The 15,377-nt window shown below is 39.7% G+C and overlaps 3 protein-coding genes across 6 annotated transcripts in view; 2 read left to right on the top strand and 1 right to left on the bottom strand.

Moving 5' to 3' along the window:
- The window catches only part of LOC115749848, a 469,397-nt gene that overhangs the window by 104,799 nt on the left and 349,221 nt on the right, over positions 1-15,377 (top strand). The gene's annotated exons all lie outside the window — the stretch shown is intronic.
- Positions 1,193-6,928, top strand: LOC115751428 (mRNA cap guanine-N7 methyltransferase 2). 4 transcript variants are annotated; one of them, XM_030689339.2, is made up of 11 exons: positions 1,195-1,427; positions 1,564-1,642; positions 1,716-1,810; positions 2,047-2,118; positions 2,236-2,345; positions 4,082-4,204; positions 4,294-4,386; positions 4,658-4,726; positions 4,831-4,919; positions 5,604-5,701; positions 6,570-6,928. In XM_030689339.2, the coding sequence occupies exons 1-11, from the start codon at positions 1,326-1,328 to the stop codon at positions 6,702-6,704; spliced, it is 1,065 nt and encodes a 354-aa protein (XP_030545199.1). In that variant the 5' UTR covers positions 1,195-1,325; the 3' UTR covers positions 6,705-6,928. The 4 variants fall into 4 exon arrangements, 2 of the variants coding, with proteins under 2 accessions (XP_048135102.1, XP_030545199.1); XR_007198461.1 differs by lacking the exon at positions 6,570-6,928 and having other exon boundaries at positions 1,193-1,427; positions 4,658-4,751; positions 4,845-4,919; positions 5,604-5,638; XR_007198462.1 differs by lacking the exon at positions 6,570-6,928 and having other exon boundaries at positions 1,193-1,427; positions 4,658-4,751; positions 5,604-5,629.
- LOC115751417 (pyruvate kinase 1, cytosolic-like) lies at positions 7,498-14,210 on the bottom strand. The gene is made up of 16 exons (XM_030689330.2): positions 13,986-14,210; positions 13,112-13,208; positions 12,507-12,604; positions 12,153-12,308; positions 11,533-11,610; positions 11,250-11,381; positions 10,661-10,741; positions 10,377-10,448; positions 10,153-10,242; positions 9,890-10,034; positions 9,601-9,689; positions 8,860-8,955; positions 8,633-8,700; positions 8,384-8,483; positions 7,903-7,962; positions 7,498-7,721 (listed from the first exon to the last, which is right to left on the bottom strand). The coding sequence occupies exons 1-16, from the start codon at positions 14,052-14,054 to the stop codon at positions 7,569-7,571; spliced, it is 1,584 nt and encodes a 527-aa protein (XP_030545190.1). The 5' UTR covers positions 14,055-14,210; the 3' UTR covers positions 7,498-7,568.

Genomic DNA, 15,377 nt, shown 5'->3' on the forward strand with positions numbered 1-15,377 from the left:
ATCTAGGAATATAAACAATATTTTTTCTGAGGACTCTTTTAAAGTTGAGAACGGGGACTCTATTTAGAAATTAATCATCCTCCTTATTCGAAGTGTTTTTCTAGCGCTCTCCGTTCATTTTCCTTTCAACAAGGATTTGTACTTCTCTCGTTCAATACCACAGGTTTTGTAACCAACAAAAAAAAAAAAAATGTAGTTCAGTGGGTTTTGGTGCTGTAAATTAGCAATGGTAAGAAATTCTAACATTTTTACAGGACCTTCTACTATTTCCTCTCAACATTTCAATATATACAATCTATGTGCACTTCATTTTTTGGATTATCACAAAATTTTCACTACTGGTCTAGGTTTCAAATATTCTAGTACATATGGAAATCGTTCGTGGAAGGAAGCTAATCTTAGAAATATGCAAGGAGGAGCTATAATTCTTAAAGAGCATGTTAAATGTTTTGGCTTTGTTCTTTTCTCTCTTTTTGTTACCCAAGTTCTAAAACTGTGATGTTTTTTTTTTTTTTTTTGGTCTTCTGTTTTATTGGTTAGAGATTTGCTCTTTTTTTTTTTTTTTGTAATTTGTTTAAGAATTGATGTATTAGCAAATAATACAATCGATAAAAAGGCTAATGAAAATTACACATACATCTATTCGATTTTCGAATTTTTTTTTTTCATTTTATGATTGTCAATTGAAAAGTTGTATTTGCTTTATCTGGTTAATCCCTAATTTATTAGACAAAAAGATAATGATGAGCTAATTTTCGATCGGGATAAAAATATCACATCATCACATGTTGTGCATACTTCAATTACTATAGCTTCGACGTCAACTTCGAGTAATTTTTCTTATCAAGTTTACTTTATTTTGTGTGTGTTAATCTTCCAATGCGAAAAAAAAAGTATACTCTTTTGCGTCTAATTTACATTTTACAGGTAAGTTAAAAAAGTGACAACAAACGTTTCCCACGCGAAGCACAAAGCGCGATTTAATGGTCCAGTAAATACATAAAAACGACGTAAATCTTTTTAACAAATTTAGAAAAAAGCACATTCGGAAAAAAAAAAAAAAAATACACGAAAGAGTAGAAGGGGGGTATTGTCTGAGGACGAAATTGAACAAAAAAAAGTCTGAGTGGGGGAAAATGTATAAGAAATGATTTTTTTTTTTTACACTCGGCGCTCCCCTCCGATGAAGTGGTCTCTCTGCTATCGAGTCCCGTCGCTCTTCTTCTTCCTCTTCTTCTCTACGTCGCTCTCGCTCTCTCGCTCGCGCTCTATCGAAGACGAGACAGAGCGACCTTTCTTCTCTGAATTCCTTTCGGAAGCACGGCATGAGCCAAGCGGCGATCCCGAGGCCCGACGCGACTCACCATCGCCTCCACGAGTTCGCTCGGAACGCTCTCATCAAGATCTTCGTCCATCCCTACGCGACGGTAACCGTTCCAGCGCCGTCTTACGCCGCGAATCTACCTCCGCAGGGAGGCCGTACTGTGTGTTCTCTCGCCACCGTGCGCTTCTTTCTAATTTTGACGTCCTATATTGTTTTGGTTTTTCTAATGGCGTTTCAAGGTGTGCGAGCTGTATTGCGGAGGTGGGCTCGAGGCGGAGAGGTGGGAAGAAGCTCAGATTGGTCACTACATCGGGATTGGTAATTTGTTCGTACTCGTTCATGGATGAATGTGGCCTTGTGTAGTGGCATTTGAGAAATTTGAATTTTGTAGATGTCGCTTCGTCTGGAATAAGCGAAAAGAGAGAAGCTTGGGAGAGCTTGAGGAAAGCTTACACAACGGACTTCTACGAGCTCGACCCTTGCACGGTGAGCTTTGTCTTCCAAAATTTTTCTTGTTTCCCCATTGCAGGGAAGCAGTTAGGCTTGTTTAATCTGTTCATTAGATGATTCTGTTCGTGTGCTCATTATGCTCATGGTTTTTGTCGGGCGGAAGAGAGCACTATGTCTAATAACCATAATTTGGGTGTCTCCCTCTTATAATCTTGTAGTGGCATATTTGCCCGTCATCACTGATTTTGTCAGGCTGGAATCTGTTTTGGTAGGAAGATTTGGAAGCACGTTTGCAAGAGAAGACAAACCAAGCAGATTTAGTTTGCTGCTTGCAGCATTTGCAGGTTGAAAGCTACCTTCAGCACCTTTTAGCAAATGCCAAATTCAGTTATGTTCTGATTTCCAGCCTCTCTCTCTGTTTTTATGTGGAATAAATGGTCAAATAAATACTGCTTCTGCAGCTATGTTTTGAGAGTGAGGACAAAGCGAGGAAACTGTTGCGTAATGTGTCATCTCTGCTAAGACCAGGGGGTTATTTTTTCGGTATTACTCCTGACTCATCAACCATATGGTATGAAATAACAATCGTTGGAGATTCTTGTTTTGAGTTGCACGTAGATTCTTGTTTTGACTTGCTGCCTGCACCCGCTGTACTTTGGTCATTTCATTAATCCGATTGTAGCATTGTTTTATGTTCTTTCTATTAATGGTACTTTGTGTTACTCGTTCACATTTAATGTTGGAATTTTTGTGAGATGGTTTCGTTGGCTAGATTCATTCTTTTCCAAAGAAATGCATTTGCTAAATATACTTGAAGATGTATATTATAATATTGGTGGCAGAAAAGATGAGAGAATATAGATTGGGATGATTTGGGCATATTCTTCGAAGATCCCTAGATGCTCCGATAAGAACAGAAGTTTGTTACCGAGAGCATGACATGAAAAAAGGAAGAGGTCGGCCGAAACTTATCTGGAGGAAAGTAGTAAAACAAAATTTAATGAAGTGGGAAATAGATTGGCGTACGATTTGTTTTAGAACGGAGTGGATGAAAGCTATTAGCATTGTGGAGGGCCGGAATTCCTATGTTCCAGATTGTCCTTTTTAGTCATTTTTCCCTATAAATATTTATATATTTTTATTTTTATATATTTATTTTTATTTTTATATAATTATTTCTTTTCCCCCAATTGGTCTTGCTTTTATTTTATTTATTTTGAGTTCATCGACCGCCGACCCCAGCTAGTTTGGGATAAATGTGACGTTGATGTTGATGTTGATGTATAGTATAATACTGAACTAATGTTCTTGATTTTGTGTAACAACTGGCTAACATAGTAGGGGGAAATTTCTTCCTTTTGAGAAGTAAGATGCTTATATGGGCCTTAAAGGATATAGATATATGCCCCTTCTTTTATTGTTTACTGATATTTTTCCCTTAATTCACCGAGCTTCTGCAATAGACTCTTATGATGATCGAACTATACTTAAGTGCCAAATTGGAAAGCTACTTTGGTTGACTAAAGATTTTGTACTTAAGTGAGCCTAAGGCTTCTTGGATCTCCACTCATCGGAGAATTGTTTGATGCATTCATTGTGCACGACAACCTTCTTATAGACTATTTGACGATTTGCCAAGCTTGTAAGTAGAGCTCTGCAGCTTTCTAGCCAAGGGGGATATAAAAACAATACTAGAGCTTTGCAGCTTCTCTTCTGTCTCAGTGCCTTGCACAACTACACCATTCTGCCTCATCTCTTTGTTCACTTAAAAAAGGTCTTCGGGAACATAGTTACTTCTTTCTGGAGGACTTCATGTTTGCATCTGTGTTTACCATCATTCCGTGAGATTAGGAAATCTTAAATTCTTATCCACATCGTAACAAGTCCACCTCTGCCTTCAGATAGACCAGTACAGTTTAGAAGGAAACCTGTAAATCGCTGTCATGCGTCTTGCTAATGTTATCTAGTTGATGGAGATGAATCTTCCTTCTCATTTTGCAGTATTATGTTGTCACAGTATCATCTTCATTGTGATGTCGAATGGTCTGAGGCTTAAAAGTTCATGCATATAAGGGAGTGATTTCCTTATAATGATTACAATTTGTCTAAGGTTCATAGCTATGTTATCTTCACTGCCACTATTGAGCGCCAGGCTCTTATCTTGAGGTGACAATCCTGTCAGCTGATGTAACCAATATGAAAAATGCTGCATCATAGTTCTCTGTACAATCACGAGAGGATACGGTGCCTTTTTCTATTTTCCCCATTAAAAACATATTGCATGTGAAATGCTAGCGAACTATACAGGGCAAAATATCAGAAGAATGTGGAAGCATACCACAACAGAAGTGGTAGCATGAAGCCTGGCATTGTTCCTAATTGCGTTCGGGCTGAGAGCTACATGATCACCTTTGAAGTGGAGGAAGAGAAGTATGTATGCGTTGCTGATAGTTGCCATGTTGATTGTTACATGCCGTTGGACTTGTACTGAGATGATTTGATGTACTGCCTGTTTCCAGGTTTCCATCATTTGGGAAAAGGTACCAGCTTAAACTAGCTGGTGATATGCCTGCTGAAACCCATTGCTTGGTTCACTTTCCGAGCTTGATCAGGTAAAGATAATTGGCCATGAGTTGAGGTTCTCTATTTTATCTTGGATAATTGACATAAAAAAGTGAGGATAGGCATCATTTGTTGCTGTACGCATAGGATTTTATAGGTGGACTACAATCGACTTTCGGCCATCTTAATTGCTTATGTGATGATGATGTTAACAAAAGCTTCTCTTTTTAATTCATAGTTTGAATAATTGTAGCTGAAATTTGTGCTATTGTTGTTGATTGTTGGTAAGAATCTATGAAGTTTCTAATGCATTCTCATCAGATTGGCTAGGGAAGCTGGTCTGGAGTACGTGGAGATTCAAAACCTGACAGAGTTTTACGATGATAACAAGTATGGTCTTTTTGTGATTACCTAGGTAAAAACATGTTATGATTTCTCGAGCAGTTGCTTTTGTATCAATCCTGATATTCTGTTGTTTTACACTTGGCCACAAGAGCAATCTTTGCAGGGATGCTAATGGGTTATGGTGCAAGCGTTGTGGATCCTAGAGGGAGGCTTCTACCTCGCTCATACGACATTCTAGGTGAACTGCAATCTCCTTCCATCATAGTGCCAATTCCATTCATTGATTCACTTTTTTTTTTAAATTTTAACTGCAAAGTTCACAGAAAACAAACCGTAACAAATCAGACTCTGAGATCGCTAATAGGGGTCTTATTAGTGTGCCCATTCATTTAATATATAGCAATTTGCATTTACGTAGATACTGATGATCAAGGATTACATATTTTTGGAACTGACCATGGATATTTTCCCTTGCTACTTGAGCTATGCGAGGATACACAAGGTATATCCATACCTAAACACATACACACACAACTATTAAGCAACGTTCCATTTGGTCACCCAAAATATTGGCATATCATGGATGGCTCCAGCCTGCCAGGGCGCCTAGCAAGTTTGCATGTCTCAACCCCATGTTTGTTCAACAATAAGAGCTAGATTCTGGGTCCAGAGTAGAACCTCAGGATATGGAAATTACAATTCGCAATAGAATTACTTGCTCCTTCTGTTGATATAAACAACGATGGGTTCAGCAATACCCATTCCCATGGTTGTCAAATAGTTTTTTTTGTAGCTGTGTTATTTGTTGTCGAACAGAGTCTTCTAGGTTCAAGTGATTCATCAAAGTGATGATTTGCATAAAACAGATATTGGACTGAGCACAAATGCAACCATTAAGTTAGAGTGGATTTCCTTTCTTCAGGTTTATACACCACGTTTATCTTTCAGAAGCCCGATCCAGATGCTGCGCCCCCACTTACAACCCCATTATTGGTGGATAGGAATCACCATGAAGAGGAGGCAAGTTTTTTTTATTCTATGTAAGAATATCTAACTCAAGCTATCAGGGGGGACCAATCCTTATGCAAGGACTGCAATTGCTTGAAAAATAAAAGGAAAAGAAAATATGCCTCACCTAACTGCATTGCAAAAGTAACAAGTGGTTCATTTTTTGGGCTATCCTGGAGGTAATCTACCACGGAACCCTTTCTCATTTGGTTTCGTAAGAAAATATAACTAGTGTTAAGACCCTAGTGTACTGCTGACGAAAAACTTCAAGCTCTCAAACTAGATGAAGGTAGAGAAGACGCCGTTTCGCCATCTTCCACCTAGCCCAACAGTCATCTTGGTGCTTGAGACGTACAATGTAGCTCAGCAACAAATTATCCAAATTCGGACTTCCCATTACGAGCCATTCTCATGAACTTGGTTTTGTTTTACTCCTTGACCTTATAAGGGGATCAAGAATTGATTATGCCATTTTTGCTGACGGATGCTGTGCACAAGTCTTGAAAGCAATCTTTTGAGCTTGTCTTGAGCACCTACCGTAACAATGAAAAGATAAACTCCTGAATAGAAGGCCTCAGAAAACTTGCCATCATTTACACATGCTAATTTCGGCCATCACCACCGACAGTCAAATATCATTTTCTCTCTTTTTATTAGGAAGAGGGGCGGGGATTGGTGTTTTTATGATTTACAAGGTCCACCAAAACAAATCACAACTTAGGTTCTTTCGTCCTATTTTTCTCACTTATCTTTTGATGAGTGGCATCAATGAGTACTGCCAGCTTGAGGAGTGTGAAAACAGAATCTGGTTACTTATCTTCTGTTACAGTAAAAATGTGAATTCACGGTTCTGTTGCACGGTTTTGCTTTGATGTTTCAGAGAGAGTGGACTGACTGGAGAGAGGAAGAAACCATTGTTCCTTCGGAGCCGCCTGCTGGACTCGGCAAGATAACGGAACAAAAAGGAATATTAGGTCCAGGCCCTGCCGAGTTACGTTTTTCGGAAGCACTTTAACCTGATAAATCATGGAGGGAAAAATTAATGTTCAAAGTAGACGGCTGTAGATAAAACGTATCATATTTTAGTGACTTGGCCATGTTTCCTTACGTGATTGATTGCTAGTTAGACTTCTATCCGGTTGCACAGTGCTGATGTAAGACAAACACATCTTCTGTGACCCAAAGGAGAGAATTTTTAATCTTTTATGAATTTGACTGATCAAATTTCAACAGGCATCAGCTTCTACTATATATTTATCAATTTATTCATACCTTGTTTTGGAGGAATTTCATAAAAAAGAAGAAGATTGTTCGTGTTAAACCAGCAAGTATGCGTACTTTCTGCAGGATTTTGGGCATGTCCATCTATTGTCAGGACGAAGTACATAATGTTAATTAGGTGAATTGCTCCTGTACTGTACGACTGGCCTTTTCCCCCTGTAATTCTTGCTTGCATCAATAGCTCCAGCAGGCCACAGCAATGATGAGGCCAGGGTTCCGATTAGTATATCTGTTCAATTCTATGGTCAGAGCATGCAGATAGGGCACTCTAGATTCTACTCCAGATGCAGTACAGTGGGAGATAGGGATGGAAGGAGCACAAAATTGAATTCCTCACAAAGCTCGTGAATCCAAGTCAAGCAAATGACATTTTTTACAGTGTTAAAAAGATCGTGAAGGTCGAAAGTAGTAAGAGAGATTGAGGACACAAGTCACAACCATCATCTCACAAAGCATGGGCTTGCAGATAAGCCACGATCAGTATCGATACTATATGCCCAAAAAATGTGTTCCCTTCTCTCTCTATCACATTAGATTACGCAAAAGGGTTCAAAAGGAGCAGTGGGAAAAAGATCGAGTTAAGAAAAGTGGGACGATCCTAATCGTCAAGCTCAATGATCTTGACCACTGAGGCATCGCCCACTTTTTGGCAGACGACTACGCGATCATGAGCCTTTATGAGACCTGACGCCTTCCCGTGGTCCAGAGCCACCTTCAGAATTGATTCATTCGTTGCGCTTGTAGACTCGGCCTACAAAAAGATGGAAGTGTGATAGGCTACATTTTGTTGGAACAATTCGACTATGTATTGAACGCATGCCATCTTTTAAGCGCCTAGACAAATGAGAAAGGACCTGGACTTGTTTTATAACACAGTCTAATAGTCTTTTGAAGCATGAGATACTAAACCAGCAAAGGACTTTGGAACTCACAGGATGTCGAGGATCAGCAAGCATGGGAAATAGGCCTCGGACAATAAGAGATTGCCTTGCCTGCACGGCAAAGAAGTGAATGTTAAGTCTCGTACAAACAAAAATGTCGTATAAGAAATGACAATGCCTGCAAAACAAGTAAGAAGGCATTTTAAACCAGTGTATTCTGTTAATTATAAAAATGACAAGTTTTAGAATTAGTGCCTCTGTTTTAAAGCACATCCGTCTCCCTGATGTTCTTAGGTACTGACGTTTGCAACTTATAAGGTAAAAAAAAATACAGCTAAAACCATCCTCCATCTGCACAATTTTTTTGGAGTGAGTCAACAATTCAACATTCAAGAGACTAATAGGGGAAGAGACAAGAAGCGCAGTCTGGTTGCTTTCAGTTGTATGGATGACCACTTGACAAATCTTAGGGAAACAGACGTTCCATAATGCAGGCTCATAATTCAATTGAGTTCGGGGCTGTGGTCCCTACCTCGAAGGCACCACTAAAAGTCCATCGCAGCTGATTGGTCTTGAGTCGAGGAACGACCACAGAGATCACTGGCATTGTGGGCCTATACTTTGCAATTAGCCTAAAAAACACCAAAAGAAACAAAGAGCTCATAAGGCTCGTATGGAAAATCTCAAGGACCTGAAGCTGCTGTCCATGACAAGATATCTAGACAGGACTCAGAAATAGCTACAAGCATACATAAGTTAATAAATATGCAGAAAAATTAACCTCGCAGCTCTTCCTGAAGAAGTGAAGCATATAATTACTGAGGCCTTCACCTTGATGGCAGCACGCACCTACATCACATGAGGAATATACTCAGATAGTTCATGCATTGTATAAATTACTTCAAGAACAATCCCTTGTAAGCAGTCAAATGCGGGAGAGCTCTCGGAAATTGATAGGCTAAAAAGGAAAAAAAAGGAAAAAAGAAGTCAGAGGATAGCAGGACATACTGCAGATGAAGCAATGGACTCTAAGTGGCTCATTGGCTCCCCCACACATTTGACAGTCTTCTTGAAATAAGAATCTTGATTGAAGACTTTCTCTGCCTACAGCAGTAACAGACCAAGTGAAGCAATAGTTCTGGCAAGTACAAGTGGCCTAGGTTTGGTAGCATTATAGAGGTGGTGTGGTGATTGGCCACAAAATTATTCCCAAGGTTCAATGCATGAACAAGGTTTGGAATGAAACAATACAATGATGATTCCTGCCTTTAATACCCCATGTAGAGCCATTATACCACCCATTTTCCGAAGAACTAAAGAGCATAACTTAATCAATGCATCTGAGTATGCTTAGTGGTTTGTATTGATGGCTATACTGTTAGTATGATATGCACACTTGGGGACTCAGAGCATTGCATACTCCAACTTTTGTTCCATTCAGTCATACATGAATAACCAGGGTTGACCCGAAAGTTCACTTTATAGGGTGGCTAGGATTTGCACACCAACAAAAAGGCCATTGGTGAAACATTACAAATTTCTTTGCTTTAATAGATTCGGAAAACTTCTATCTATCAATTTTCCAAATTACCCCAAAAAGCATAGATGGTAGGTTGGATAAGTCGATATAACCCTGGTATTCCAACCGAGAACTAAACTAAAAGAGCGAAGAAAAGTGTTTGAATAGCTTTGAATGACATTCCCATGCAAATAATCAACTTTGCTGTTCCAATTGAATGGGTAACTGACCTCAGCACATATCTTTCCGACAATTGAAATGGTCTCCACAGGGTATAATCCTCGCAGTGTCTCCGCACCAAGAAGAATAGCATCACTTCCTGAAGCAACAAATAAACAATCAGAGAACGTAAGAGTGACAATATATCCATGGTACAACTAATGCCGTACGTTTTTACTGGTGTAAAGAAAATGGAAGAGCAAAGGAGGAAGAGTTCTTAAGCCACAACCATACAAATGTTCAAAAAATCTGGCGGCAGTTCCTAGAAGCGATGATTCTAAATTAGAAAGCAGAAATTACCATCCAAAATGGCATTGGCAACATCAGTCGCTTCAGCACGGGTGGGCCTCAGGTTATCAGTCATGCTGTCAACAACACGAGTGACGACCGCCGGCTTCCCAGCCATGTTACATTTGTAAACAGCGGCCTTCTGGAAGAGAAATACCTGGATCAATGTGAAAGCTGTCAGTAGATTTATGGGCAATGTGCATTAGAAAGAAACCATTATTTAATTCCATGAAATTGTCCAAGCGCACTAAAAGAGGAAGAGGAAGTGTAATCACCTTCTCTGGAGGTAGATCAATCCCCAAATTTCCACGAGATATTATGATGCCATCAGCTTCTTGGAGGATCTCATCAAAGTGATTTAGACCCTATGTTATCGGGGTGAGTTCATGTCATGCACAATCAGCAAACAAATATTCTACAAAGTCGCCATTGGCCCAGGTCATTTTGGGCAAGCAGATCATTTACGACGAAAAGGAGGAGAAGTTACTCAGTTAGTCACCTCAACGTTCTCTATCTTAGCAAAAATTTGAGTCTGATGGAGCTCACCCAATTTAGACAGGAACTGACGAGCCTGCAGGAAAACATCAGCAATCAAGGTAGTTTGAGATTAACATAGGTACACTGCTGACACTGGTGGAAATTAATCAAAGAATGAATCCCAAAACCAGTATTATAAGTACATTGTACAATAAGTAATTTCATCAATGATAAGGTTGACAGAAATGAACTCAAGGGGGCACAAGAAGTCTATCTAGATCAACTTCCAAGTAGTAGAGTCCTCACATGACGAATATCTTCAGCATGTCGAGTGTATGAAAGTGAGAGAAAGTCTATGTTGTTTCGGACACCCCATGTGCTAATGACCTGAAATTTTTCAATGAGAAACCAGCAGAGCAATTTCAATAGACACTCCACTACAATGAACAATCCCGTGAAGGCATCCACTTGGTTGGCCCTAAATAAAGCATCAGGTTAGAGTATACCTCTGCTAAATTTGGGGCAGCCAGGGATGGGGTAGGGAAGGAGGAGAGGAATATGAAATTCACAAATAGGAAATAACAACATAAATTCTGAAATATCCACCTTATACGAATGATGCAACATAAATCCTGACTAATGTGAGAATGGCCACTTACACGCACATCATTCTCTAAGAGACACAAGTAAAAGAGATGCAACATTGAAAAACTATGTACACAAGCATGATGATTGCCGTAGAAGTTAAATAACTGCAGAAAAGCAATTGCCTATTTCCCTAATTACTGATTACCATTTCTTGTTAACGAAAAGTCATTTCGCTCTGAATAGTGTTGGTGGCTTTTAAGACACTCAAATGATGACATTAATTTCCAACTAGAACAAAATGGTATACCTCCTTATCTTTATCAGTAAGTGTAGGCAAATCTATGCGAATTTGAGAGACGTGGAGAGTGTATAGAGACCCTGCCAACACAGCAGAGTTCTTTATGATGCAAACCACATCTTCACCATTGACCTCTGTGACCTGTGGGGTAAGATAAAGGCAAGAAAAACAGTGAGATCTGGAGAACAGGTAACATGAGACGCCCAATTGTTAAGTCGGAACCTATCGATGAAATAGGAAAATGTAAGTATTTTAAGCCACAAGAAAGCAATACACTCAACCACTGCTTTACCTCCAACCACACAGAAGTGGTTTCACTTCCTGTGAACAGATACTGGCCAATAAATATAGTGTCTCCCTTTTTCACTGCCTGAAATGATCAAGTTCAGTTTAGCATGGTGATAACAAATAAAAGCACCTTTGCTAGAAGTCAACAGTGGCAACGAAAAAATCAGGATGTGTCGTGTTATTTGTGGACATAGCAGTAAGCTCTCTTTATTCGATGGGATGAAAGTGCTCAATGTGGTGAAATAAAGCACCATCACTTCCAGTTGCAAAAAAAAAAAAAAAAGTACAGCAACCAGCATTGAATTATTAGTTAAGAGACTGAACAGCTCAATGATAGCTAAAGTGAGTTGCAATGGAAAACAAATCAGCCCTCTTTTTCTAGGTGGGATCCATGTCTAGTGAGGAAAAAATTCATTCTCGTCATATCAGTCTCAATATACATTGTGCAGGATTGGACAAAGGTCCTCACAACAAAAGCAATTCCCGTAACTTCGAAAGAGAAATAACAACGGCCATCTATCCATGGCCGATTTCAGGGTTTGCATGAGTCAAGTTACATGAATTGCTACAATTGTCTAAGAGCAGCAACCAGAAAGCACAAAGCACAGGAAGTAAGTGGCCAACCTTTGAGAGTCCAGTGAAGTTGATTGGTAAGAGATTTGAAGTGGCCTCTTTGTTTTGATCTGGTGTTAGGACAAGTAATGTGTCTGCCTCAAGGGGAATGGGGTGCTCCGTCTTATTCACTGCCTGCAACTCTGGGCCGATTGTATCAAGCATAACCTACGACAGAGAATGAGACCAACCCACATATTAATCTCAAATTTGCCAGGAATCAGAAAGCACTCAACAAGTTAATGCCTATTCGTTACAGCACTGCACGTGGATGAACAAGAAAGCCCTCACATCAAGCACGTGGTCAACGTCAAGCTGCTAAGAACATCACTGATTCAGCTCTGAGTGAGATGAATGAAAACTTACTGCGCATAGCTTTTTCGTGCTCTTAATAGCTGCCTTCAGATTTTCCAATGTTTCTTGGTGGAATTCAGCATCGCCCCAAGAGAAATCAAATCGTGCCACTGTTCCAGATTAGGGCACTAATTAAGTGGAACTGCATGCAGGTTATTTATTTACTTACATTAAGTTGTGATCCGCTGTATTAGACACACGATTGTTTCCATAAAAAGGCTTGTTTTACAAACATGATAGAATCAAAGCACAACTCCCTCATTAGAGATAATTGAGAATCAAGAAGTTATGTAATTAGATTATTGAGTTATCATATATATGCTGATGTCTGCTTATAGGTTCCTATCAAAAGAATTTCTGTGAATCCACACATTCTAATATGTTGTTTGGCTGAATTAGACTCGATAATGAGCCTCCTGGTAACATTTCCAATCAATCCCTTCTCTTTTCCGTAGTCCAGCAAAAAAGGCCTTGGAGGGGTACTGCGTAGGTGAAATATGACTCTATAAAAGAATACTACCTAAATTTTCAAAATAATTGGCAAACGGCCAAATCATTCCTCTATAAAAAAAAAAAATGCAGTAAAATTACTTTAAGCAAGATGGATTGACAAATACCAGACATTCCAGCATTCAAGCAGCTAGAGATTATATCGGCTGATCGTGATTTTGGACCGAGAGTCCCCACTATCTTCGTCATTGCTGGAAAGAATGTCTGCCACATTAAATACCAGATCAGATTAACATGAAAACTCTAACTATTCATTTCTATATACATCTTGATAAAAATCCTCAGAATTGCAATTACTTTTACATAAAACAAGTCCACGCCCTTTAACTTTTCTCAAAGATTTCACTCAACTAGTCTAAATAACAGAAATCGGCAAAGATAAGAGTCAAATCATTCAAGCAACTCATTTCTTCCGGACAAAAAGTCACCCTATCAGCCTCAATATGAAATCATGAATCTCGATCGAGCCCCGAGTTACTCGCATAGAAGTGCACATAATCTTTTCAAATAATGCATTCATCTCTAGATACACCATCGCTTCTATTCGTTCTGGTCCCAACAGCAATCAAATACTTAAAAACCAAAACTGGATAATTACAAAATTGCAGCAGACCAATTAACCGAACCATAAATCAAAGTCGGAGAATCAATCACACAAAAATCCAAACCGCCACCTTCTTTTCCGGTGCATAAAATTTTAGAACGCCTCACGTCATGTCCGAACTTCCCCCACAGTTAAAAACAGTAAAAAAAATGTCCGCATAGCCAGGCCTACGACCAGCTAATGCGGCTCAGAAATCGCAAGCCAAAACACAATCGAAGCTCCAGACGGAAAGATAGCGCTCGCTCTCTCAGAAAACAGGCAACAAAACGAAGCCGACACAGCTCGTAGGCAACAAGCAGAGACCTCGAAACTTATCGCCACAAAAATCAGACACCTGAAAATACCAAAAACACTCCACTAGTCCAGCGAACACTCACAGGCTTCGACGGCTCCAGAATCGAAGCCATCCTTATAGGCTCCTCGAGAAGCAAGTTGTTGGCGTGCATTCTCCGACAGTCTTCTACGGCCGCGGCAAGCGGAATCGCGATGGCGATACGGAGGAGGATTGAAGCTGAAGCTCGTCCACGGTGATCGCGCGCACTCTTCGAATGACTCTACGCGATCAGCGATCTCGAGCATTATTAATAGCGGGACTCGATTTTACTATTTTATTTTTATTTTTTTTAGTGCGGTCTCCTGGCAAGGGACGTTAAAAAGAGAGAACGCTTGGATCGAACGTCTCACGGATCGACACGTGTCATGTCCGAAGAGAAATTGTGAGCTGCGCGCTAGTTGTCACCGATGGCACCTTGCCACCGTCCGATGGGCTTTGATTGGTTGAATCCTGACCGTGGAATGCGTAGTTCACGGGAAAGGAAACGTTGGCTGTTTTGGTTTTCTTTCGTCGGAAGAAAAGCGTTGACAACGACATCGGTAGATTCTCGCTTTGTTATTGTAAGAGAAAATATTAAATATTGAAAGGACTTAAGACAGCTTTAATGTTTTCTGCCCCCGGCATAGGACCGAAAATAAAGCGCCTGTCATATATTAAGATAAAAAAAAATTAAGAAAGGATCACTTATAAAGTAATTAGATATTTTCCCAATTTGAGGTAAAAAGAAAAGAACGTGACGATAAGAAAAGGAAATAAATATATTTAGTATCGAGATTACATGTTTCTTCGTTAGACCAAAAAAAAAAAAAAAGATTGCGTGTTTTTTCAAGGTTCATTAGATACGGTTTTCCAGAGCAGTTGCCTAACTCCAACGGAGATTCCATCATATTGCAAGTTGGTATTATTTAAGAAGGACTGCTCCTAAAAAAATACTTTGTAAGTGATCATGAGTTGATTTTTTCAAACGAAAACGCGGGCATTCCTATTGGTTGCTTCAACGAGCGAGGTTTTTTTTTTTTTTTTTGAGGGATCAAACTAGAGATTGAGATAAGGAAGAGGGGGGCAGGGAAGTAAATTATATGTACTTGTTTTTGCGATGCGAAGTGTGAACTCGACAAAGTTCTTTTTGAAATTGTATAAGATATAGTTTATCCCTGGCATCATTCGGGGAATTGAGTAAAGGTTAAAGCGTGTCCAAAAAGGTCATAATAAGAACATAAAAACAAGCAAAAAAAAAAGAAGAAGAAGAAGAAGAGAAAACCATGTCCGAGATTCGGTTGGATTGGACCGGCCCAGGGATCTGTTCCTCCGCTTTTCCCGGGCGGAAACGGCGGTCCATTTCCATGTTCCCGTCGTCCGCGCATTGACCAAATCTAGGTGCTGACTCTCGCAGGTCCACCTACGTTTCGTTACTTACTTTCCAAGTCCATTTCTT

The sequence above is a fragment of the Rhodamnia argentea genome, chromosome 5 (genome assembly GCF_020921035.1).
Source record: "Rhodamnia argentea isolate NSW1041297 chromosome 5, ASM2092103v1, whole genome shotgun sequence".
Classification (NCBI taxonomy): domain Eukaryota; kingdom Viridiplantae; phylum Streptophyta; class Magnoliopsida; order Myrtales; family Myrtaceae; genus Rhodamnia; species Rhodamnia argentea.

Coding starts and splice junctions, on each gene's coding strand:
- LOC115751417 (XM_030689330.2), bottom strand. CDS start 14,054: ATGCACGCCAACAACTTGCTTCTCGAGGAGCCTATAAGGATGGCTTCG. Junction 10,035..10,152: donor TTGATCTACCTCCAGAGAAG/GTGATTACACTT, acceptor ACATTGATCCAG/GTATTTCTCTTCCAGAAGGC. Junction 8,484..8,632: donor TCTTCAGGAAGAGCTGCGAG/GTTAATTTTTCT, acceptor GGTGTTTTTTAG/GCTAATTGCAAAGTATAGGC.
- LOC115751428 (XM_030689339.2), top strand. CDS start 1,326: ATGAGCCAAGCGGCGATCCCGAGGCCCGACGCGACTCACCATCGCCTC. Junction 2,346..4,081: donor CCTGACTCATCAACCATATG/GTATGAAATAAC, acceptor CGAACTATACAG/GGCAAAATATCAGAAGAATG. Junction 4,727..4,830: donor GAGTTTTACGATGATAACAA/GTATGGTCTTTT, acceptor CTTGGCCACAAG/AGCAATCTTTGCAGGGATGC.